At 60.3% G+C, this 24,112-nt stretch overlaps 2 protein-coding genes across 3 annotated transcripts in view; one reads left to right on the forward strand and one right to left on the reverse strand.

Annotated features, from left to right (window-relative positions):
- The window catches only part of SCX (scleraxis bHLH transcription factor), a 16,548-nt gene extending 972 nt beyond the window's left edge, over positions 1-15,576 (reverse strand). The window contains exons 1-2 of one of the 2 annotated variants that reach the window (XM_040674285.2): positions 14,851-15,576; positions 4,062-4,479 (exon numbers count right to left, since the gene is read on the reverse strand). In XM_040674285.2, the coding sequence (XP_040530219.1) occupies positions 4,177-4,479; positions 14,851-15,375 (828 nt within the window). In that variant the 5' untranslated portion in view covers positions 15,376-15,576 and the 3' untranslated portion in view covers positions 4,062-4,176. Of the gene's footprint in view, positions 1-4,061; positions 4,480-14,850 lie in introns of those variants that run through there. The other variant, NM_204253.2, reaches the window with a different exon arrangement.
- The window catches only part of BOP1 (block of proliferation 1), a 78,394-nt gene that overhangs the window by 45,163 nt on the left and 9,119 nt on the right, over positions 1-24,112 (forward strand). The gene's annotated exons all lie outside the window — the stretch shown is intronic.

Genomic DNA, 24,112 nt, shown 5'->3' on the forward strand with positions numbered 1-24,112 from the left:
TGTGTTGGATGGGGAAGAGGACCCATTGCAGTGCCATGCACTGTGACCTCACGTGTGGGTCCTGGCCCTGCGTCACCGCAGTGCTTGGGGTGGTGGGGATGGATAGGCTGAATGTGTGGGCTCAGGGCAGCCTGGTCTGGTGGTTGGCGACCCTGTACGTAGCGGGGGGGGGGGGGGGGGTTGAAACTCAATGAGCATCATGGTCCTTTGCAACCCAGGCCATTCTGTGATGGGTCGCATCCCCTGCAATGGGCGCCGCAGTGCCGAAGTGCTGAGTGCTACGACCTCATCTGCAGCACCCAGGGGGGCTTCCGCTGAGCGTTTCCTCCCCCAGAGCTTCCTGGTTTCACTTAAGAGGCTCCGTCACCTCTCCGTGTGCCTTCGAGCGCGGCCCGAGAGGCAGGGAGACTTCCAAACCCCTTTTCTCCAGCTTCAAAACTGCTCGTATGCAAAGTGAAAATACCAACATTTCCACCCCAAGCAGCAGAACGCGTCCAAATCCCGGCACGAAGCCTCCAACCCCACGCTGAGCCCGGGGGTCCCCACTGCCCACCCCCTGTGGAGCAGCAGCTCCGTGGCCCCCCCTGACAGCACAGAGCCTTCCGTGCTCCCCTCGGCTTTCCCCGCTGCTGAGGCACAGCTGCCAGGAGGGAGGGAGGGAGCTGCCATTGCTCCCATGGTGGGAGAATGCTGCATGCGGGTCCCGAGGTGGAGGTGGCACCGTGTCCTGAGATGGGGGGGTTCCATACGATCCCAAGATGGAGTGGAGTGCTGTATGAGGTGGGAGATGCCACGTGGGAAGTGCTTGCGTGGCCCCAAGATGAGAGAGATGGCACGTTCCCAAATTGGAGGTGCCGTGAGGCGCCAGGGTGGGAGATGCCGTGTGGTCCTGAGATGGGAAATGCTGCGTGGATCTGAAATGGGAGATCCTGCACGAGGTGGGGGATGCCACGCGGTCCCGAGATGGGAGATGGTGCCATGTCCCAACATAGGGGATGCTGCACAGTCCCAGGATGGGAGACGTGGTCCCAAGATGGGAGATGGTGCCATGTCCCAACACAGGGGATGGTGCACAGTCCCAGGATGGGAGATGTCGTCCCAGGATGGGAGATGTGGTCCCAAGATGGGAGATGGTGCCATATCCAACACAGGGGATGCTGCACAGTCCCAGGATGGGAGATGTGGTCCCAGGATGGGAGATGGTGCCACATTCCAACATAGGGGATGCTGCACAGTCCCAGGATGGGAGATGGTGCCATGATGTTCCAACATAGGGGATGCTGCACAGTCACAAAGATGGGAGACGTGGTCCCAAGATGGGAGATGGTGCCATGTCCCAACATAGGGGGATGCTGCACAGTCCCAGGATGGGAGACATGGTCCCAGGATGGGAGATGGTGCCATGATGTTCCAACATAGAGGATGCTGCACAGTCCCAGGATGGGAGATGGTGCCATGTCCCAACATAAGGGATGCTGCACAGTCCCAGGATGGAGATGGTGCTATGTCCCAATATAGGGGATGCTGCACAGTCCCAGGATGGGAGACGTGGTCCCAGGATGGGAGATGGTGCCATATCCCAATGTGGGGGGTGCTGCACAGTCCCAGGATGGGAGACGTGGTCCCAGGATGGGAGATGGTGCCATATCCCAACATAGAGGATGCTGCACAGTCCCAGGATGGGAGATGGTGCCATGTCCCAATGTGGGGGATGCTGCACAGTCCCAGGAATGGGAGATGTGGTCCCAGGATGGGAGATGGTGCCACATTCCAACATAGGGGGATGCTGCACAGTCCCCGGGATGGGAGACGTTGGTCCCAAGATGGGAGATGGTGCCACGTTCCAACATAGGGGATGCTGCACAGTCCCAGGATGGGAGATGTGGTCCCAAGATGGGAGATGGTGCCACATTCCAACATAGGGGATGCTGCACAGTCCCAGGATGGGAGATGGTGCCATGTTCCAATGTGGGGGATGCTGCACAGTCCCAGGATGGGAGACGTGGTCCCAGGATGGGAGATGGTGCCATGTTCCAACATAGGGGATGCTGCACAGTCCCAGGATGGGAGATGGTGCTATGTCCCAACATAGGGGATGCTGCACAGTCCCAGGATGGGAGACGTGGTCCCAAGATGGGAGATGGTGCCACATTCCAACATAGGGGATGCTGCACAGTCCCAGGATGGGAGATGGTGCCATGATGTTCCAACATAGGGGATGCTGCACAGTCCCAAGACGGGAGACGTGGTCCCAAGATGGGAGATGGTGCCATGTCCCAACATAGGGGATGCTGCACAGTCCCAGGATGGGAGATGTGATCCCAAGATGGGAGATGTGGTCCCAAGATGGGAGATGGTGCCATGTCCCAACATAGGGGATGCTGCACAGTCCCAGGATGGGAGACATGGTCCAAGAATGGGAGATGGTGCCATGATGTTCCAACGTAGGGGATGCTGCATAGTCCCAGGATGGGAGACGTGGTCCCAAGATGGGAGATGGTGCCACGTTTCCAACATAGGGATGCTGCACAGTCCCAGGATGGGAGATGTGGTCCCAAGATGGGAGATGGTGCCATATCCCAACATAGAGGATGCTGCACAATCCCAGGATGGGAGATGGTTGCCATGTCCCAACATAGGGGATGCTGCACAGTCCCCAGATAGGAGACGTCCCAAGATGGGAGATGGGGCCATGTTCCAACACAGGGGATGCTGCACAGTCCCAGGATGGGAGACGTGGTCCCAAGATGGGAGATGGTGCTATGTTCCAACATAGGGGATGCTGCACAGTCCCGGGATGGGAGACGTGGTCCCAGGATGGGAGATGTGGTCCCAAGATGGGAGATGGTGCCACATTCCAACATAGGGGATGCTGCACAGTCCCAGGATGGGAGATGGTGCCACATTCCAACATAGGGGATGCTGCACAGTCCCAGGATGGGAGACGTGGTCCCAAGATGGGAGATGGTGTCATGTCCCAACATAGGGGATGCTGCACAGTCCCAGGATGGGAGATGGTGCCATGTCCCAACACAGGGGATGCTGCACAGTCCCAGGATGGGAGATGGTGCCATGATGTTCCAACATAGGGGATGCTGCACAGTCCCAAGACGGGAGACGTGGTCCCAAGATGGGAGATGGTGCCACATTCCAACACAGGGGATGCTGCACAGTCCCAGGATGGGAGATGTGGTCCCAAGATGGGAGATGGTGCCATGTCCCAACATAGGGGATGCTGCACAGTCCCAGGATGGGAGATGTGGTCCCAAGATGGGAGATGGTGCCACATTCCAACATAGGGGATGCTGCACAGTCCCAGGATGGGAGATGGTGCCATGTCCCAACACAGGGGATGCTGCATAGTCCCAAGATGGGAGATGGTGCCATGTCCCAACATAGGGGATGCTGCACAGTCCCAGGATGGGAGACGTGGTCCCAAGATGGGAGATACCATAAGATGGAAACCCACGATGACCTAAAAGGTGCTGCACAGACCCGAGATGGGAGATGCCGCATATTGTAGCTGCAGGTGCCATCACTGGGCTCCTCCGTGCAGCACCTGCTCTCCAGAACTGACCTGGGCTTTCCCAGTCTGCATTTCCTACGGGCTCTGCTCCGTGCACGTGAGGACCGGTGATGGCCATGCTCCTCCTGCTCAGTATCCATCACCCAGCAGGACCCCCGGGGCTCCTCCCCACCCCCCACTGCCCCCCCATCCCCATTTTGCACGCACCCTCAGCGTCTCTCTGAGCCTCATCCCACAGATCCCCGTGCTCCGTCACCGTTCTGGGGATGCTGGGGAGCTTCATTGCCCTGCAGCCCACAGGACTGCCCAGCAAGCCGTGCCGGGGGGAGCACCGGGCGCCGGGCTCACAGCACCACACATGTAATTGATTTCCCCAGGAAACCCAGCCCAGCTGCAGCATCTGGTCCTCACCAAGCACTGCTTTTACCTGCTGCTGCAGCCGGGCTCCGGCACGGCACGGAGCTCCCGGTGCTGCAGAACGGGGGCTGCGTTGGGCTGGAAGGAAGGAAGGAAGGAAGGAAGCTTCTGCCTCGTCTCTGAACCGTACTCATTTTTAATTATACGAGCTGCTCAGGCTTTATATTATCGTATCAATGACATGAAACACCAGCATGTATTGATTAAACTCAACAAATGCAGCACCCCGGGCCTCAGTTCAGGGGATGGCGTGGCTCAAAGCTGGAGGGGAACAGCACGGCAGCGGTCGGTCCCAGGCGGCAGCGTCCCCAGCTTGGCTCAGTCCCCCAGCGGGGGGCGTCCCCACAGCCCAGCCTCACGGCCCATAGGGGCAGGGTCCTGTCCCTGGCAGCGGGGGTGAAGACGGGAGTGTGTCCGTGGTTCGGTGTGTGTGGCTTTTCCATCCGTCCGTCCGTCCGTCCTTCCGCTCCTCCGTGCCGTCCTTCCCCGGGAGCGCCTAGCTCCGGATCGCCGTCTTCCTGTCGCGGGTCTTTACTCTGTAGAGAAGAGGGGAAAAGGGTGGGTGAGTGAGTGAGTGAGAGAACCCCCCCTGGGCTGGGATTGCCAGAAGTGGGCTGCCCTATATCCCCATGGGGTCCTCCCACCATCCCCGGGTGGGCAGAGAGTCAGGCAGTGGAGTCCTGGGGGAACCTCATTGCTGTCAGCAGCACCGCCATCGCCACCACCAGTGCCGCAGAACCACGGAATCATGAAGGTTGGAGATGGCCTCCGAGGTCACCCAGTCCAACCCCAACCCATCCCGCTGTGCCCACTGACCGTGTCCCCAAGTGCTGCATCTCCACAGTTACGGGACACCTGAAGGACGGTGACTCCACCCATGCCAGTGCCCAACCACTCTTTGGAGAAGAAATTGCTCCTCGTATCCAACCACCAACACCATCACCACCAGTATCACCCCCACCAATACCACCCCCACCGCTGCTGCCATTGCCACTATCACCAGTACCACCAGTTCCACCAGTACCACCAGCACGGCCCTGGCCAGGTGGGTGCAAGCAGAGCAGCTGCTTCTCCTTTCCTATTGGTGGAAATGGCCAGGCTAGATGGGGCTCTGGGCAACCTGATCTGGTGGGGGGACAATCAGCCCACAGCAGGAGTGGGGCTGCAGCGGGAGGACTGTGAGGTCCTTTCCAACCCAACCATGCTGTGGTTCTGTGATCTGTAAGGACCCATCCAACACAACCCATCCCATGGCTTTATGATCTTTAAGGACCTATCCAACCCAACCCATCCCATGGCTTTATGTTCTTTAAGGACCCGCCAACTCAGCCAATTTTGTGGTTCTGTGATCTGTAAGGACCCGTCCAACCCAACCCATCCCATGGCTTTACGATATTTAAGGACCTGTCCAACCCAACCCATCCCATGGCTTTACGATCTCTAAGGACCCGTCAACTCAGCCAATTTTGTGGTTCTGTGATCTGTAAGGACCCGTCCAACCCAACCCATCTCATGGCTTTATGTTCTTTAAGGACCCGTCAACTCAGCCAATTTTGTGGTTCTGTGATCTGTAAGGACCCGTCCAACCCAACTCATCCCATGGCTTTAAAATCTTTAAGGACCTGTCCAACCCAACCCATCCAATGGCTTTATGATCTTTAAGGACCCGTCAACTCAGCTAATTATGTGGTTCTGTGATCTGTAAGGACCCGTCCAACCCAACCCATCTCATGGCTTTATGATCTCTAAGGACCCTTCCTACTCAGCCAATTTTGTGGTTCTGTGATCTGTAAGGACCCGTCCAACCCAACTCATCCCATGGCTTTACAATCTTTAAGGACCCGTCCAACCCAACCCATCCCATGACTTTATGGTCTTTAAAGACCCTTCCAACCCAACCCATCTCATGGTTTTATGATCTCTTAGGACCCTTCCAACTCAGCTAATTATGTGGTTCTGTGATCTGTAAGGACCCATCCAACCCAACCCATCCCATGGCTTTATGATCTTTAAGGACCCATCAACTCAGCCAATTTTGTGGTTCTGTGATCTCTAAGGACCCGTCCAACCCAACCCATCCCATCCCATGGCTCTACGATCTTTAAGGACCCCTCCAACCCAACCATCCCAGGGCTCTACGATCTTTAAGGACCCCTCCAACCCAACCATCCCACAGCTCTACGATCTTTAAGGACCCCTCCAACCCAACCATCCCACAGCTCTATGATCTTTAAGGACCCCTCCAACATAACCCATCCCATAGCTCTACGATATTTAAGGACCCCTCCAACCCATCCCATCCCATCCCACAGCTCTATGATCTTTAAGGACCCCTCCAACCCAACCATCCCAGGGCTCTACGATCTTTATGGACCCCTCCAACCCAACCCATCCCACAGCTCTACGATCTTTAAGGACCCCTCCAACCCAACCATCCCAGGGCTCTACGGTCTTTAAGGACCCCTCCAACCCAACCCATCCCACAGCTCTACGATCTTTAAGGACCCCTCCAACCCAACCATCCCACAGCTCTACGATCTTTAAGGACCCTTCCAACCCAACCCATCCCACAGCTCTACGATCTTTAAGGACCCCTCCAACCCAACCATCCCACAGCTCTACAATCTTTAAGGACCCCTCCAACCCATCCCACAGCTCTACAACCTTTAAGGACCCCTCCAACCCAACCATCCCACGGCTCTACGATCTTTAAGGACCCCTCCAACCCATCCCACGGCTCTACGATCTTTAAGGACCCCTCCATCCCAACTGTTGCATGGTTCTCTGTTCCTCCTGTTGGCACCGTGCACCCTTTGCCAATGTGGCCGTGCCGTGGCTGTGCCGGGGCCGCTCCACAGCATTGCCAGCACAGCCTCCCCCACGCTGCACGTGCAGCCCCGGCTCTGACTCTTCCTTTGTTACCGGGGGTGGGGAGGGGAGGGGAAGGGGAGTTCAGCTCCGAAATGGTAAAATTAAATTTCCCAGATGTTCGGGCCCCAGGAGTTCTTGTGCTGTCTGGAGAGGAAATGGGGATTCGGAAAATCCCGCCTCATATTTTTTCCCCTATCACCTTGCCTTTCCGCTGCCATTAAGTGCAGCAGGAACAGTAAATTACGGGGCTGAGTAGCCGGCCCATCTCCAGATACCGTGGGGGAGCTGTGGGGTCAGCGGGGGCTGCCCGGCTCCATTGCACCGCTCCAGGCACTGGGATCCCGTAGCCACGTTGCTGTCCTTGGGGCAGAGCTGAGCCCCGCTCCCAGCGCCGTGCCCTATGGGATTGGGCTCTTCCCAGCAGCTCCCCACACCTCTGACCCACCGGACGGGAGCTGCACCTGGTTCCCAGCTGGTAGGGTTCCTGGCGAAACGGGCTGAGCTCAATTGGGTGCAATCAGCTGCTCGGTGCCGCCCAGGGGATGCCCACCCTGCTCTGCTATGGGATGGAGACATTCATCCTCCCCATGGCAGTGGGGCAGAGCTCTGAGCACCAGCATTGTCTCTGTGCCAGCGGGGGCTGCCAGGCTCCCATCACCATGAGCTGAGCAAACGCTGAGCCCCGTTGGCCCCTCCGGAGCACCCAGCACTGGCGTGTACCCATCCCCATGGATGGGGTCTGGGGCAGCCGCTGGGTGCAGGTTGCGGGTTGCAAGAGCCTGAGGAGGTTCCCCCCACTCCCCCCATCTCCTTTGCTACCTCTGCCATCCTCCTGAGCTCTTCTCGGGGCCCCCACCCCATTTTTGCTGCCCCAGGGCTTTGGGGTGGGCTGTGGGCACACGGAGGGCACCACGAAGGGTCTCAGCCCTGAATGCGGTCAGCAAAGGGGATTTCATTCATTCATTCAAAGGGCTTTTTGTGCTGAAATGATGGAGCCCAGCCCTTAACTCGGCCCAGGGGGTCCAAGCACTGCCCCATGCCGTGCCCGCTGCCCTTCACCCAGCACAAATAGCACAGGTCCCCCACCAGCACCGTGTCCCCATTAGCACCGTGTCCCCATCCATTGCCCTTCATCCTGGAGGGGACAGCACAGCTGGTACCCACAAAGAGACCCCCCCCAGAGGACCCCAGGGAGGTGTCATATCCCGGTGTGTCCCCACATCCTCACCAGCACTGTGCCCCCATCCATTGCCCTTCGTCCTGGAGGGGACAGCACAGGCAGTACCCACAAAGGGACCCCCCCAGAGGACCCCAGGGAGGTGACCCCCCCTGTCCCTCCCCTGCTCACCACCAGCACTGTGCCCCCATCCATTGCCCTTCGTCCTGGAGGGGACAGCACTGGTGGTACCCACAAAGAGACCCCCCCCCAGAGGACCCCAGGGAGGTGTCATATCCCGGTGTGTCCCCACATCCCCACCAGCACTGTGCCCCCAACCACTGCCCTTCGTCCTGGAGGGGACAGCACAGGCAGTACCCACAAAGGGACACCCCCAGAGAACCCCTGGGAGGTGACCCCCCCATCCCTCCCCTTGCTCACCACCAGCACCGTGCCCCCATCCATTGCCCTTTGTCCTGGAGGGAACAGCACAGGTGGTACCCACAAAGAGACCCCCCAGAGGACCCCAGGGAGGTGTCATATCCCGGTGTGTCCCCACCAGCACTGTGCCCCCAACCACTGCCCTTCGTCCTGGAGGGGACAGCACAGGCAGTACCCACAAAGGGACCCCCCCAGAGGACCCCAGGGAGGTGACCCCTCCTCCCCCTCCCCTTGCTCACCACCTGCACGGTGCCACAGCCCGGTCCCCACAGGCTGTGGGGCAGGGACACCCCATACCCACCGCTCTCCATTGCTCGCTGTCTCTGTTTGGCAATGAACAAAACAGGGGGGCTTTAGCCAGGGGGATGGGGTTGGGGTCAGCCCCAAAATCCCAGCGGGGAGGCACTGGGACAGTGAGATATGACACCTCCCTGGGGTCCTCTGGGGGGTCCCTTTGTGGGTACCACCTCTGCTGTCCCCTCCAGCACAAAGGGCAGTGGTTGGGGGCACAGTGCTGGTGGGGACACACCGGGATATGACACCTCCCCTGGGGTCCTCTGGGGGGGTCCCTTTGTGGGTACCACCTGTGCTGTCCCCTCCAGCACAAAGGGCAGTGGTTGGGGGCACAGTGCTGGTGGGGATGTGGGGGGACACCGGGATATGACACCTTCCTGGGGTCCTCTGGGGGGGTCTCTTTGTGGGTACCACCTGTGCTGTCCCCTCCAGCACAAAGGGCAGTGGTTGGGGGCACAGTGCTGGTGGGAATGTGGGGACACACCGGGATATGACACCTCCCTGGGGTCCTCTGGGGGGTCCCTTTGTGGGTACCGCCTGTGCTGTCCCCTCCAGGACAAAGGGCAATGGTTGGGGGCACAGTGCTGGTGGGGATGTGGGGGGACACCGGGATATGACACCTTCCTGGGGTCCTCTGGGGGGTCCCTTTGTGGGTACCGCCTGTGCTGTCCCCTCCAGGACAAAGGGCAATGGTTGGGGGCACAGTGCTGGTGGGGACACACCGGGATATGACACCTCCCTGGGGGGTCCCTTTATGGGTACCGCCTGTGCTGTCCCATCCAGCACAAAGGGCAGTGGTTGGGGGCACAGTGCTGGTGGGGATGTGGGGGGACACCGGGATATGACACCTCCCTGGGGTCCTCTGGGGGGGTCCCTTTGTGGGTACCACCTCTGCTGTCCCCTCCAGGACGAAGGGCAATGGATGGGGGCACAGTGCTGGTGGGGATGTGGGGGGACACCGGGATATGACACCTTCCTGGGGTCCTCTGGGGGGGTCTCTTTGTGGGTACCACCTGTGCTGTCCCCTCCAGCACAAAGGGCAGTGGTTGGGGGCACAGTGCTGGTGGGAATGTGGGGACACACCGGGATATGACACCTCCCTGGGGTCCTCTGGGGGGTCCCTTTGTGGGTACCGCCTGTGCTGTCCCCTCCAGGACAAAGGGCAATGGTTGGGGGCACAGTGCTGGTGGGGATGTGGGGGGACACCGGGATATGACACCTTCCTGGGGTCCTCTGGGGGGTCTCTTTGTGGGTACTGCCTGTGCTGTCCCCTCCAGGACAAAGGGCAATGGTTGGGGGCACAGTGCTGGTGGGGACACACCGGGATATGACACCTCCCTGGGGGGTCCCTTTATGGGTACCGCCTGTGCTGTCCCATCCAGCACAAAGGGCAGTGGTTGGGGGCACAGTGCTGATGGGGATGTGGGGGGACACCGGGATATGACACCTTCCTGGGGTCCTCTGGGGGGGTCTCTTTGTGGGTACCACCTCTGCTGTCCCCTCCAGGACAAAGGGCAGTGGTTGGGGGCACAGTGCTGGTGGGGATGTGGGGGGACACCGGGATATGACACCTCCCTGGGGTCCTCTGGGGGGTCCCTTTGTGGGTACCGCCTGTGCTGTCCCCTCCAGGACAAAGGGCAATGGTTGGGGGCACAGTGCTGGTGGGGACACACTGGGATATGACACCTCCCTGGGGTCCTCTGGGGGGGTCTCTTTGTGGGTACCACCTCTGCTGTCCCCTCCAGGACAAAGGGCAGTGGTTGGGGGCACAGTGCTGGTGGGGATGTGGGGGGACACCGGGATATGACACCTCCCTGGGGTCCTCTGGGGGGTCCCTTTGTGGGTACCACCTCTGCTGTCCCCTCCAGGACAAAGGGCAGTGGTTGGGGTCATGGTGCTGGTGGGAACACGGTGCTAATGGGAACACAGTGCTGGTCACAGAGCTGGTTGAGCCCCCCGCTGCCCACCGGGCACCATAGCTGAGACCGGGGAGGGTTTGTAGGAAATGGTGCTGCCCCACATCATGAGATCCCGTCCCCCCCACGCCGTCCCAGCCAAGCAGAACGTCAGAGTCCGTGCCATGAAGGCGCCTCGGTCGGGACGGCATCCGCACACGTAAGCAGAAAGGCACGGTGGAAAAGTGAGCACTGCAGGGTGGGGATGGATGGCCCGGGCACAAAGAGCTCTGCCTACTGCCAGGGGGATACGGGCGGGGGGCTCTGCCCTGATTCCTGCCATGGGTGGGGGTCTCTGCCCTGTCTTGCGCAATGGGCGCCTTGGCAGGGGTCTTTGCCTCGTCTCCCGTGATGGGCAGGGGGTCTCTGCCCTTTGTGGTGTGATGGGGCGCTCGGGCAGGTGTTTGGGGGCTGCCTCCTGTGATGGGTGGGGGTCTGCGCCCTTCATCACGCAATGGGAACGTGGTTGGGGGTCTCCGCCCTTCGTGATGCGATGAGCACGTGAACGGAGGTCTCTGGCCTGCCTTGTGGAGTGGGCAGGGGTCTTTGCCTTGTCTCCTGTGGTGGGCAAGGGGGGGGGGTCTCTCTGCCCTTCATCATTCAATGGGCTCAAGGGAAGGGGTTTCTGCCCCATCTCGTGCAGTAGGCAAAGGTCTGGGGGCTGCCTCGTGCAGCAGGAAGGGGTCTCGAGGCTGCCTTGAGCAACGCATAGGGGTCTCAGGGCTGCCTTCTGCAGTGGAAGGGGTTTTGGGGTCGCCTCCTGTGATGGAAAAGGAGGGTCTCGTGCCATGGGCAGGGGTCTTCCTCACATGTGGTATTGGGGGGGTCTCGGGGCTGCCTCTTGCAGTGTTTGGGGGCCGCTTTGTGTGCTGTTGGGGGGGGGGTCCGGGGGCTGTCTCACATTGGAAGGTGCATCTCCATCCCCTCTCCATGCGCCATCCCAGTTCACAGATGGGTTATTTCCATCATTTCACCCACAGGAGCAGCACAGGGGCACAGTCCACCCCCATCAGTCCCCAAAAGAACCTATTTGGAGCACCTCAAACCCTCCGACACCCAATCTGAGGGGGAGGGGTCTGTCCAGAGTTACTGCAGAGATAGAGACATCCTGCTCCTGGGGGGAGTAAAGGGGGAGGGGGTTGCTCCCAACAAGAGCTGCAGCTCAACGGGGATTGAGAGGGATTGGTGCAAAGTTGGAGATGCTTTGGAGACGGAGGAGAGCGCTGGAGCTTTCCCTTCCAGCTCTGTGGGATCTCCCCCCCCTCCCCCCCCCCCCCTCCTTCCACCTGCAGCTTCTGTTTGCAGGAAGGTCAGGGAGGGGGGAGCACGAGGCATCCCTCCCCCCCCCCCTTCCCCCTTTCATCCCCCCATGGGTGCTCCGGGCCTCAGCAGAGCCGTGGGGGGGGGGGGGGATGAGGGTGTAAATCCTCACCGAGGTGACCCTCCGGCCCCACAGAGCTGGAAGGGAGCGCAGGGAGGATTAGCAGCTCTGGGCTTTTTCCTGCTCAGAAGCTCTTGAGCTGTCACAGCCCACTCGTGAGCCCTCCACCACCACCGTTTGGTGCCTCACGAACCCCAGATCTTCCACGGTTCCCATCCATCCTCCTCCTCCTCTTCTTCATCCTCCACCCAGGATGAAGGGATTGATTGCATTGCGCACAGCCAGCCCTCCCCACCGCCTGCTGCCCCTGCTCCCCCCATCCCCCCCCCACCCGTGGGTCTGGGTGCATGGTGCAGCCTCACGGGGGGGTTTGCTTTGCCCCATCGCCTGCCCTGTGCATGCAGCAATGCCCACGGGTGATGCCCCCCCCCCCGGGTGATGCCCCAGCATGGTGCAATACAGCATTTCCCTGCAGGCATGGAGGAGCCTCCGGTGAACCCACACTACACACAGTGCACCGACACAACCGGTACCACCCATCCTTGGGGGGAGGGGGGGGGGTTCAGAGGGCACCAAACCGTCCCCCTGCGGCCACGTGGGCACCCGGCACCACCCCAGGGCCCAAACCCAATGCTGGCACAGGGCACAGCCTGCACCACCGAGAGCTGCTGGGCCGCACGGGGCTGCATGTGCACCCATCCCTGCTTCCCTCACCCATCCCTCTGCTTCCCATTTCCAGCTCCTAAAACCCTCCGGGGGTTTCCCGTTCCCCCATCCCTTTGCTTTTTGGGGTTTGGAGGTAGCAGACCTTCACACGCTGGAGAGAAGGGCCGTGTTTCTGTGCCCGGACTTTGGGTTCTGTCATATTCCCGTCCCCAAACTTTGGCTTCTGCCACGTTTCCGTCCCCAAACTTTGGGTTCTAATGCATTTCTGTCCCCAAACTTTGGCTTCTGCCTCATTTCCGTCCCCAAACTTTGGCTTCTGCCACATTTCCGTCCCCAAACTTTGGGTTCTAATGCATTTCTGTCCCCAAACTTTGGCTTCTGCCTCATTTCCGTCCCCAAACTTTGGCTTCTGCCTCATTTCCGTCCCCAAACTTTGGCTTCTGCCTCATTTCTGTCCCCAAACTTTGGCTTCTGCCTCATTTCCGTCCCCAAACTTTGGCTTCTGCCACATTTCCATCCCCAAACTTTGGGTTCTGCCGCATTTCTGTCCCTAAACTTTGACTTCTGACGCATTTCTGTTCCCGAACTTTGGGTTCTGCCTCATTTCCGTCCCCAAACTTGGGGTTCTGCTTCATTCCTATCCCCAAACTTTGGCTTCTGCCGCATTTCTGTCCCCAAACTTTGGGTTCTGCCGCATTTCTGTCCCCAAACTTTGACTTCTTCCTCATTCCTGTCCCCAAACTTTGGCTTCTGCCTCATTTCCGTCCCCAAACTTTGGCTTCTGCCTCATTTCCGTCCCCAAACTTTGGCTTCTGCCTCATTTCTGTCCCCAAACTTTGGGTTCTGCCACATTTCCATCCCCAAACTTCGGCTTCTGCTGCATTCCTATCACCAAACTTTGGCTTCTGCCACACTCTCATGCCCAAACTCTGAATTCTACCCTACTTCCACACCCACACTTCGGGTCCTGCCCTATTTCCATACCCAAACTTCAGGTCCTGTTGCATTCCCATGCGCAAACCTTGAGTTGGGCCACACTCCTCATGCTCAAACCTTGGGTTCCGCCACCGTTTCATGCCCTCAGGTCCTCTTGCGTTTCCATACCCAAACCTTGGGTTCTGCCTCATTCCTGTGCCCGAACCTTGGGTTCTACCATATTTCCATGCCCAAACCTTGGGTTCTGCCTCATTCCTGTGACCAAACCTTGGGTTCTACCATATTTCCATGCCCAAACCTTGGGTTCTGCCTCATTCCTGTGACCAAACCTTGGGTTCTACCATATTTCCATGCCCAAACCTTGGGTTCTGCCACATTCCTGTGCCCAAACCTTGGCTTCTACCGTATTTCCATGCCCAAACCTTGGATTCTGCCACATTCCTGTGCCCAAATCTTGGCTTTTGCCACATTCCTGTGCCCAAATCTTGGCTTCTACCATATTTCCATGCCCAAACTTTGGCTTCTGCCTCATTTCTGTGCCCAAACTTTGGCTTCTGCCATATTCCTATGCCCAGATCTTGGCTTCTACCGTATTTCCATGCCCAAACTTTGGCTTCTACCATATTTCCATACCCAACCTCTGGGTTCTGCCTCATTCCTGTGCCCAAACCTTGGCTTCTACCATATTTCTATGCCTAAACTTCGGCTTCTGCCACATTCCTGTGCCCAAATCTTGGGTTGTATCATATTTCCATGCCCAAACCTTGGGTTCTGCCACATTCCTGTGCCCAAATCTTGGCTTCTGCCACATTCCTGTGCCCAAACTTTGGCTTCTGCCGTATTTCCATACCCAACCTCTGGGTTCTGCCTCATTCCTGTACCCAGATCTTGGCTTCTACTGTATTTCCATGCCCAAACTTTGGCTTCTGCCTCATTTCTGTGCCCAAACTTTGGCTTCTGCCATATTCCTGTGCCCAGATCTTGGCTTCTACTGTACTTCCATGCCCAAACCTTGGGTTCTGCCACATTCCTGTACCCAGATCTTGGCTTCTACCGTATTTCCATGCCCAAACTTTGGCTTCTACCATATTTCCATACCCAACCTCTGGGTTCTACCACGTTTCCAAGCCCAACCCTTGCGTTCTGCCACTCTCCCATGCCCAAACCTTGGACCCCCCCCCCCGCCCCCCGACGCACAGCCACTCACCAGCTTCCTCTGGTTGCTGAGGCAGAAAGTGCAGATCTGTTTGGGCTGGGAGTTCTCGGAGTCGCGTGGCGGGGGGCTGCCGCCTCCTCCGCCGTGGTGGAAGAAAGCCGGGCTGGTGTGGCACGGCTGCCCGTCGCCGCACGCCTCTCCCACCAGCAGCACGTTGCCCAGGTGGGAGATGTAGCTGGAGGCCAGGCGCAGCGTCTCGATCTTGGACAGCTTCCTATCGGCCGGCTCGGTGGGGATGAGGGTGCGCAGCGCCGTGAAGGCGGTGTTGACGCTGTTGGTGCGGTCGCGCTCTCGCGCGTTGGCCGTGTGCCGCTGCCGGGGCTCGCGGTGCAGCCGCCCGGCTTTCTTGCCGCTCCTCCTCTTGCCGGCTTTGATGCCGAAGCCGTCGGCGTCCAGGTGGAAGGGCTTCTCGTCGGAGCCCGAGCTCTCGCTGCCGTTCTCCTCGTCCTCCGACAGCATGCTGATCTCGGGGTACAGGTAACGGCCGGCCGCGGGGCGCAGCATGGCGAAGGACATGGCGAGCAGCCGGCACAGCGCGCACCGCCGCCACCGCCGCCCTCAGCCCCGCCGCATGCCACAGCCCCGGCACCGCCGGGGGGCAGCTCGCTGCCGGAGGGGGGTCCCCGTACCCCCGTGCCCCCGTATCCCCTCGCCCGACGGCTTAAGGACCGCGCACGGCCGCCACGTCCCCCGCCGGCACCATGTGCATCCTAAGGCGCGAGTGGGGCCGGAGCGCGGGGCTTTATAGGGCGGTGGGCAGCCAGGCACCGCCCCGCGCCCCGCAGGCTCGGCCTACCTGCGCTGCCCGGGGGGGGGGGGGTTAACCCTTCCGCAGCTCCCCCCCCTTCCCTCCACCCCCCTCCCTCTCCTCCCCCCGGCCCGGAGCGCCCGCTGTGTGCGTCACCTGCCGGGACCCCGACGGCCCTTCGCGCAGGCACGGGGTTCCGGGGTGTGGGTATGGCTATGGGAGGGGGCTTCCCCTGCCCCCCCCCCCCCCCCCCCGCAGCGTGCAGGGGGTCCCAGCCCCATAAGTGTGGGGCACAGACGCTGCCTGCGCACGGGGTACGCGTGGCCATCCCCTGCGCCCCGGGGGTCGGGGCTGGAGCTGCTGGGGGGGACCCCCGGGAGGCTCCTCCCCGCCTCCCCCTCGCTGTGACCGTATCGGTGCTAATGGGGCAGAGAGGAGGGATTAACCCTTAGGGGGCCGCCCGCGGTGCTGCCTCCCGGATGGCCCCAACGGCTGCGGCTCACGTGGGGCAAAGGAATCCGGGGCTGCGGGGCAACTTGGGGGAGGAGGGGGGGGAGGGGGGCAGGATTTCGGGGGGTACCCATCCCCAAACGTCCGCTCTGTGGTGCTCCCCTGAGCCGCCCGGTTCTTTGGGGGCGGATTTACGGGACGGGTCGGAACGGCGGTGGTTCCGCGTTGGCTGTGCTTCGTGAGGAGGGGGGCGGGAGACCCTCGGCTGCGTTGCCCCGCCGTGCCACGCGAGCGTGGGCTGAGCCCCATCCGTGAGCGTCGCAACTTTGCAGAGCGGTTCTTTGTGCTCCGCGCTGGAGAAGCGACGTCCTGACCCCCACCGGGAAGGGGCTTTGCCACTTGTTGTGCCCACCTCCCCCCCCCCCCCCCCCCACCTCCCCGCCTCCCCCGAGTGTGCTTTGGAAAGCCCCGGCTCCCTCAGGCCATCTGCTTTCGTTTAGCTCCGTTAATGATCTCGCTTTTTCTCCCGGCACCTTCCGTCCAAAGCGCCATCCCCGGGAAAAGCGCTTTTCCCTTCTCTGTCATTCCCCGGAGAGACGCACGTCCGTCCGTCCGTCCGTCCGTCTGTGTCTGTCTGTCTGTCTGTCCGTCCGTCCCCCGCAGCCGGGAGGAGGAGGAAGGAGGAGGAGGAGGAGGAGGAGGAGGGGGAGGAAGCAGAGCCCTCCTGCCCACGGGGGGGGGGGGACGGCGGGGTGGGAGCGGGGGGTGGGAGGTGGGAATGCAGCAGCTCTGCTGCAGGTGACGCTCAGCGCTGGGAAGCGGCCAAAGCACCGGCCCAAAAGCTGGCTCGCTTCTCCCCTTCTCCAACATCAGCCCGGGTTGGCACCGGGACCGCCTCATCCCACCCCCCCCCAGCTCTGCTCCCGGCCGAATCCCGCTGCTCCATCCCATCGCCGTTGGCCCACGGCCGTCCCCCTCCTGGCCGCGTCCCACCGCTCCATCCCATCCCGTTGGCCGCCACCACCACCCCACTCCTGGCCACATCCCGCTGCTCCGTTGCACCCCTTCGGCAACACCCCCCACCACCCCAGAGTCTGAAATTCCTCCCCCTGACCCCCCCCCTAACCTTTTCCAGCCCCTGCCATAGTTTTATTACCTGGAAGTTTGGCTCCAGTGCCCCCCAAATGACGGCAGAGGGGCTGCTGCCCACATCCTTGCCCCACTCCGGGGGGTTTCCCTGCCCCATCTCCATCCCCTTTCTATATAACCCCCGCTTACGGGGGTGCCTCTCCCGCAGCCCCCCTCGAGCCCCATCCCCATGGCACCACCCCAAGTGCAAGACCCCCAGGACCCCTCGAGCACCCCGCCCGGGTGTGGGGCAGCCCCCAGCCCCATTGTACAGAGTCCTGCTCACTTCGGGCTCACGGCTCTCACCCCACAGCTGTACCCCCCACCCACCCTGGGGCACGGAGGGTGCCGTGGCTCAGCTCTCCTCCCCCGTCCCCTCCCCTCCTCTCCTCTCCTCCACGTGGACCGGATATTTTCAAGCAAAGAATCTTTCCTACGACGTTCTCCAGCTGCCAGGAATGTGCGTCTAGGAATGCCCAGGGCCCATCCAAGAACAACTTCCAGACGTGCTCTGAGTGACGGCACTGCCTCCGCCGTCCCCCTCCACCCCCCCCATCCCCCTGCCCCCAACTCCCCCCTCCCAGCCATGCATGGGAGGGGGACCCAGCCCAGGGATGGGGCTGCAGCGCAGGGGAACCTCCACATCACCTTATGGGGCAGGGGGGTAGGATGGGGCCTGGATTGGCCCCATGGCTGTGTGCATCCCTATGGCTGTGTGTATCCCTATGGCTCTGCATCCCTATGGCTCTGCATCCCTATGGCTGTGTGCATCCCTATGGCTCTGCATCCCTATGGCTCTGCATCCCTATGGCTGTGTGCATCCCTATGGCTGTGTGCATCCCTATGGCTGTGTGCATCCCCATGGCTGTGTGCATCCCTATGGCTGTGTGCATCCCTATGGCTCTGCATCCCTATGGCTCTGCATCCCTATGGCTGTGTGCATCCCCATGGCTGTGTGCATCCCTATAGCTGTGTGCATCCCTATGGCTGTGTGCATCCCCATGGCTGTGTGCATCCCTATGGCTCTGCATCCCTATGGCTGTGTGCATCCCTATGGCTCTGCATCCCTATGGCTCTGCATCCCTATAGCTGTGTGCATCCCCATGGCTGTGTGCATCCCTATGGCTGTGTGCATCCCTATGGCTGTGTGCATCCCCATGGCTGTGTGCATCCCCATGGCTGTGTGCATCCCCATGGCTGTGTGCATCCCCATGGCTGTGTGCATCCCCATGGCTGTGTGCATCCCTATGGCTGTGTGCATCCCTATGGCTCTGCATCCCTATGGCTCTGCATCCCTATGGCTGTGTGCATCCCTATGGCTGTGTGCATCCCTATGGCTGTGTGCATCCCCATGGCTGTGTGCATCCCTATGGCTGTGTGCATCCCTATGGCTCTGCATCCCTATGGCTGTGTGCATCCCCATGGCTGTGTGCATCCCTATAGCTGTGTGCATCCCTATGGCTGTGTGCATCCCCATGGCTGTGTGCATCCCTATGGCTCTGCATCCCTATGGCTGTGTGCATCCCTATGGCTCTGCATCCCTATGGCTCTGCATCCCTATAGCTGTGTGCATCCCCATGGCTGTGTGCATCCCTATGGCTGTGTGCATCCCTATGGCTGTGTGCATCCCCATGGCTGTGTGCATCCCCATGGCTGTGTGCATCCCCATGGCTGTGTGGCATCCCTATGGCTGTGTGCATCCCCATGGCTGTGTGCATCCCCATGGCTGTGTGCATCCCCATGGCTGTGTGCATCCCTATGGCTGTGTGCATCCCTATGGCTCTGCATCCCTATGGCTGTGTGCATCCCCATGGCTGTGTGCATCCCTATGGCTGTGTGCATCCCCATGGCTGTGTGCATCCCTATGGCTGTGTGCATCCCTATGGCTCTGCATCCCTATGGCTCTGCATCCCTATGGCTCTGCTTCCCTATGGCTGTGTGCATCCCCATGGCTGTGTGCATCCCTATGGCTGTGTGCATCCCTATGGCTCTGCATCCCCATGGCTGTGTGCATCCCCATGGCTCTGTGCATCCCCATGGCTGTGTGCATCCCTATGGCTGTGTGCATCCCCATGGCTGTGTGCATCCCCATGGCTCTGCATCCCTATGGCTGTGTGCATCCCTATGGCTGTGTGCATCCCTATGGCTGTGTGCATCCCTATGGCTCTGCATCCCTATGGCTGTGTGCATCCCCATGGCTCTGCATCCCTATAGCTGTGTGCATCCCTATGGCTGTGTGCATCCCCATGGCTGTGTGCATCCCTATGGCTCTGCATCCCTATGGCTGTGTGCATCCCTATGGCTGTGTGCATCCCTATGGCTGTGTGCATCCCTATGGCTCTGCATCCCTATGGCTGTGTGCATCCCTATGGCTCTGCATCCCTATGGCTGTGTGCATCCCCATGGCTCTGCATCCCTATGGCTCTGCATCCCTATGGCTGTGTGCATCCCTATGGCTGTGTGCATCCCCATGGCTGTGTGCATCCCCATGGCTGTGTGCATCCCCATGGCTGTGTGCATCCCCATGGCTGTGTGCATCCCTATGGCTGTGTGCATCCCTATGGCTCTGCATCCCTATGGCTGTGTGTATCCCCACGGCTGTGTGCATCCCCACGGCTGTGTGCATCCCTATGGCTGTGTGCATCCCCATGGCTGTGTGCATCCCTATGGCTCTGCATCCCTATGGCTGTGTGCATCCCTATGGCTCTGCATCCCTATAGCTGTGTGCATCCCTATAGCTGTGTGCATCCCCATGGCTGTGTGCATCCCCATGGCTGTGTGCATCCCTTTGGCTCTGCATCCCCATGGCTGTGTGCATCCCCATGGCTGTGTGCATCCCTATGGCTGTGTGCATCCCTATGGCTCTGCATCCCTATGGCTGTGTGCATCCCTATGGCTGTGTGCATCCCTATGGCTCTGCATCCCTATGGCTCTGCATCCCTATGGCTGTGTGCATCCCTATGGCTGTGTGCATCCCTATGGCTCTGCATCCCCATGGCTGTGTGCATCCCTATGGCTGTGTGCATCCCTATGGCTCTGCATCCCTATGGCTGTGTGCTTCCCTATGGCTCTTCATCCCTATGGCTCTGCATCCCTATGGCTCTGCATCCCTATGGCTGTGTGCATCCCTATGGCTGTGTGCATCCCTATGGCTGTGTGCATCCCTATGGCTGTGTGCATCCCTATGGCTCTGCATCCCTATGGCTGTGTGCATCCCCATGGCTGTGTGCATCCCCATGGCTGTGTGCATCCCCATGGCTGTGTGCATCCCTATGGCTGTGTGCATCCCTATGGCTCTGCATCCCTATGGCTGTGTGCATCCCTATGGCTGTGTGCATCCCTATGGCTGTGTGCATCCCTATGGCTGTGTGCATCCCTATGGCTCTGCATCCCTATGGCTGTGTGCATCCCTATGGCTGTGTGCATCCCTATGGCTGTGTGCATCCCCATGGCTGTGTGCATCCCTATGGCTGTGTGCATCCCCATGGCTGTGTGCATCCCCATGGCTGTGTGCATCCCTATGGCTGTGTGCATCCCTATGGCTCTGCATCCCCATGGCTGTGTGCATCCCTATGGCTGTGTGCATCCCTTTGGCTGTGTGCATCCCCATGGCTCTGCATCCCTATGGCTCTGCATCCTTATGGCTGTGTGCATCCCTATGGCTGTGTGCATCCCTATTGCTCTGCATCCCTATGGCTGTGTGCATCCGCATGGCTGTGTGCATCCCTATGGCTCTGCATCCCTATGGCTGTGTGCATCCCTATGGCTCTGCATCCCTATAGCTGTGTGCATCCCCATGGCTGTGTGCATCCCTATGGCTGTGTGCATCCCTATGGCTGTGTGCATCCCTATTGCTCTGCATCCCTATGGCTGTGTGCATCCCCATGGCTGTGTGCATCCCCATGGCTGTGTGCATCCCTATGGCTGTGTGCATCCCCATGGCTGTGTGCATCCCCATGGCTGTGTGCATCCCTATGTCAGTGTGCATCCCCATGGCTGTGTGCATCCCCACAGCTCTGTGCATCCCTATTGCTGTGTGCATCCCTATAGCTGTGTGCATCCCCATGGCTGTGTGCATCCCTATGGCTCTGCATCCCTATGGCTGTGTGCATCCCTATGGCTGTGTGCATCCCCATGGCTGTGTGCATCCCTATGGCTCTGCATCCCTATGGCTGTGTGCATCCCTATTGCTCTGCATCCCTATGGCTGTGTGCATCCCTATGGCTGTGTGCATCCCTATGGCTGTGTGCATCCCCATGGCTGTGTGCATCCCTATGGCTCTGCATCCCTATGGCTCTGCATCCCTATAGCTGTGTGCATCCCTATGGCTGTGTGCATCCCTATGGCTCTGCATCCCTATGGCTGTGTGCATCCCTATGGCTGTGTGCATCCCTATGGCTCTGCATCCCTATGGCTGTGTGCATCCCTATGGCTCTGCATCCCCATGGCTGTGTGCATCCCTATGGCTCTGCATCCCTATGGCTCTGCATCCCTATGGCTGTGTGCATCCCTATGGCTCTGCATCCCTATGGCTCTGCATCCCTATGGCTCTGCATCCCTATGGCTGTGTGCATCCCCATGGCTGTGTGCATCCCCATGGCTGTGTGCATCCCTATGGCTGTGTGCATCCCTATGGCTCTTCATCCCTATCGTTCTGCATCCCTGTGTCTCTGTGCATCCATCCCCACAGCTGTGTGCATCCCTACAGCTGTGTGCATCCCCACCGCTCTGTGCATCCCTATGGCTGTGTGCATCCCCACCAGGTTTTTGGTGCACCAACACTGGCACCGATGGCACGTGGAGCATTCCTCCCCCGCCCTGAGATGGGCAGAGATGGGGGGCCACAGCTCCAGCCATGGAGTGAGTCCAGTGGGGGGGATCCATCCTGGTTGCATTGCCTGGCAAGGATGCCTTTTTTTGGTGTGCACGGCAGCCTCGGGGCAGCAGCACTGTGCGTCTGCAGGGCCCCCGGAGCTGCTGTGTGCGGGGAAAGCATCCCAGGCTCGTTGTGATCCTGGCAAGAGCTTCACCCAGGGATTCCTGCATTCAGAGCCTGCAGCGCCTGGCGGAGCTGAGCTGCCTGGGGAAGAGACGCTCCGTCTGTGTGTCCCGGCTCCAGCACAGCCTGGGATGTTGTAAACACATCCGAGTGCGCCTGCAGCAAATGCTGCTGTGAGTGTGCAGCTGTGCCCTCCGCTCGCCCCGTCTGCGTGGGGCTGCAGGGAGCACCCAGGTGGGGGGAGCAGTCAGGTGGGGGGAGCAGTCAGGTGGGGGGAGCACCCGGGGGGTGGGAAGACCCAGGTGAGGGGAGCAGTCAGGTGGGGGGAGCACCCTTAGTGGGGAGCACTCAGGTTGGGAGAGCACCCAGGTGATGGGAAGACCCAGGTGAGGGGAACACTCCAGGTGGGGGGAGCACCCAGGTGTGGGGAACACCCCAGCAGGGGGAGCATCCAGGTGTGGGGAACACCCAGGTAGGGGGAGCATCCAGGTGTGGGAGCATCCAGGTGTGGGGAACACCCCAGTAGGGGGAGCATCCAGGTGTAGGGAACACTCCAGGTGGGGGGAGCATCCAGGTGTGGGGAACACCCCAGCAGGGGGAACATCCAGGTGTGAGGAGCACCCAGGTGATGGGAGGACCCCAGTAGGGGGGAACACCCAGGTGAGGGGAGCACCCAAGTGATGGGAGCACCCAGGTGGGGGAGCACCCATGTGATGGGAGCACCCAGGTGAGGGGAACACCCCAGTAGGGAGAGCATCCAGGTGTGGGGAAGACCCAGGTGAGGGGAGCACCCAGATGATGGGAGCACCCAGGCTGGGGGAGCATCCAGGTGTGGGGAGCACCCAGGTGATGGGAAGACCCAGGTGGGGGGAACACCCCAGGTGGGGGGAGCACCCAGTTTGGGGGAGCACCCAGGTGGGAGGAGCACCCAGATAGGGGAAGCACCAGGTGAGGGGAAGACCCAGGTGAGGGGAGCTACCAGATGATGGGAGCACCCAGGTGAGGGGAAGCCCTGGATAAATGGGAGCACCCAGGTGCAGGGAGCATCCAGGTGGTGGGAAGACCCCATTAGGGGGAGTAGGGGGGTGGGAGAGCCACTGTCCCTGGAGGTGTTCAGTAACCATAGAGATGTGGCACTTGGGGACATGGTGGGGTGGGCTTGGGGGTCTCGGAGGTCAGTTCCAACCTCTGTCTGGCACTGCATGGGAGTATCCACGCCAAGCTCAGCGCGGGGCTCAGCACCCCATTGCTGTCCCCCCACATTGCTCTCCATCACCCCATTCAGCAGCAGGAACGGGGTGAGCTCTCAGAGTGGCCATTTCAATGGAGCCCCGAGCACGGAGGCTCCTTGCATAGCAGCTGCCGTGGGATGAGACATCCAGAGCCGACATCCCGGTGTCCGTCTGTCTGCACGGGGACGTGGGGTGGTCCCGGGGCGCTCTGATCCCAACCGTGTCCCCTCAGCTCGAGAAATTCCTGCCTGCTTCCCCCAGGGCTGCACACATCCTGCGCTGACGTGTGCTGGGGAGTGATGGATGGGTGCAGCGTGGCCCGGGGGCTCCCGGCAGCTCCGCTCCTCGGGGCACCCGGCGTTGTTCCGTGGAGGCCCCGGTGCAGTTCTGCAGGTGTTTATGGGGAACAGATGGCGGCGGGGTGAGGGTGACCCCTGACTGCGGGGTGTGGGGGGCACAGGTCACCCTCACACCTCCTCTCGGGGTGTTGGTAATTGGGGAAGGGGTCTCTGCGTTGTGTAACGCTGGGGCTGATGGGGGAGAGGACAGCAGGACCTGGCTTCATCCCGACCCCGGACCCTGTAAAGGACACAGCCGAGGGGTGAGGAGTGGGGCCACCGTGCTGATGGTTGTGTGGTTGTGCTGATGGTTGTGTGGTTGTGCCGATGGTTGTGTGGTTGTGCCAGTAGTTCTGTG

The sequence above is a fragment of the Gallus gallus genome, chromosome 2 (genome assembly GCF_016699485.2).
Source record: "Gallus gallus isolate bGalGal1 chromosome 2, bGalGal1.mat.broiler.GRCg7b, whole genome shotgun sequence".
Lineage (NCBI taxonomy): Eukaryota > Metazoa > Chordata > Aves > Galliformes > Phasianidae > Gallus > Gallus gallus.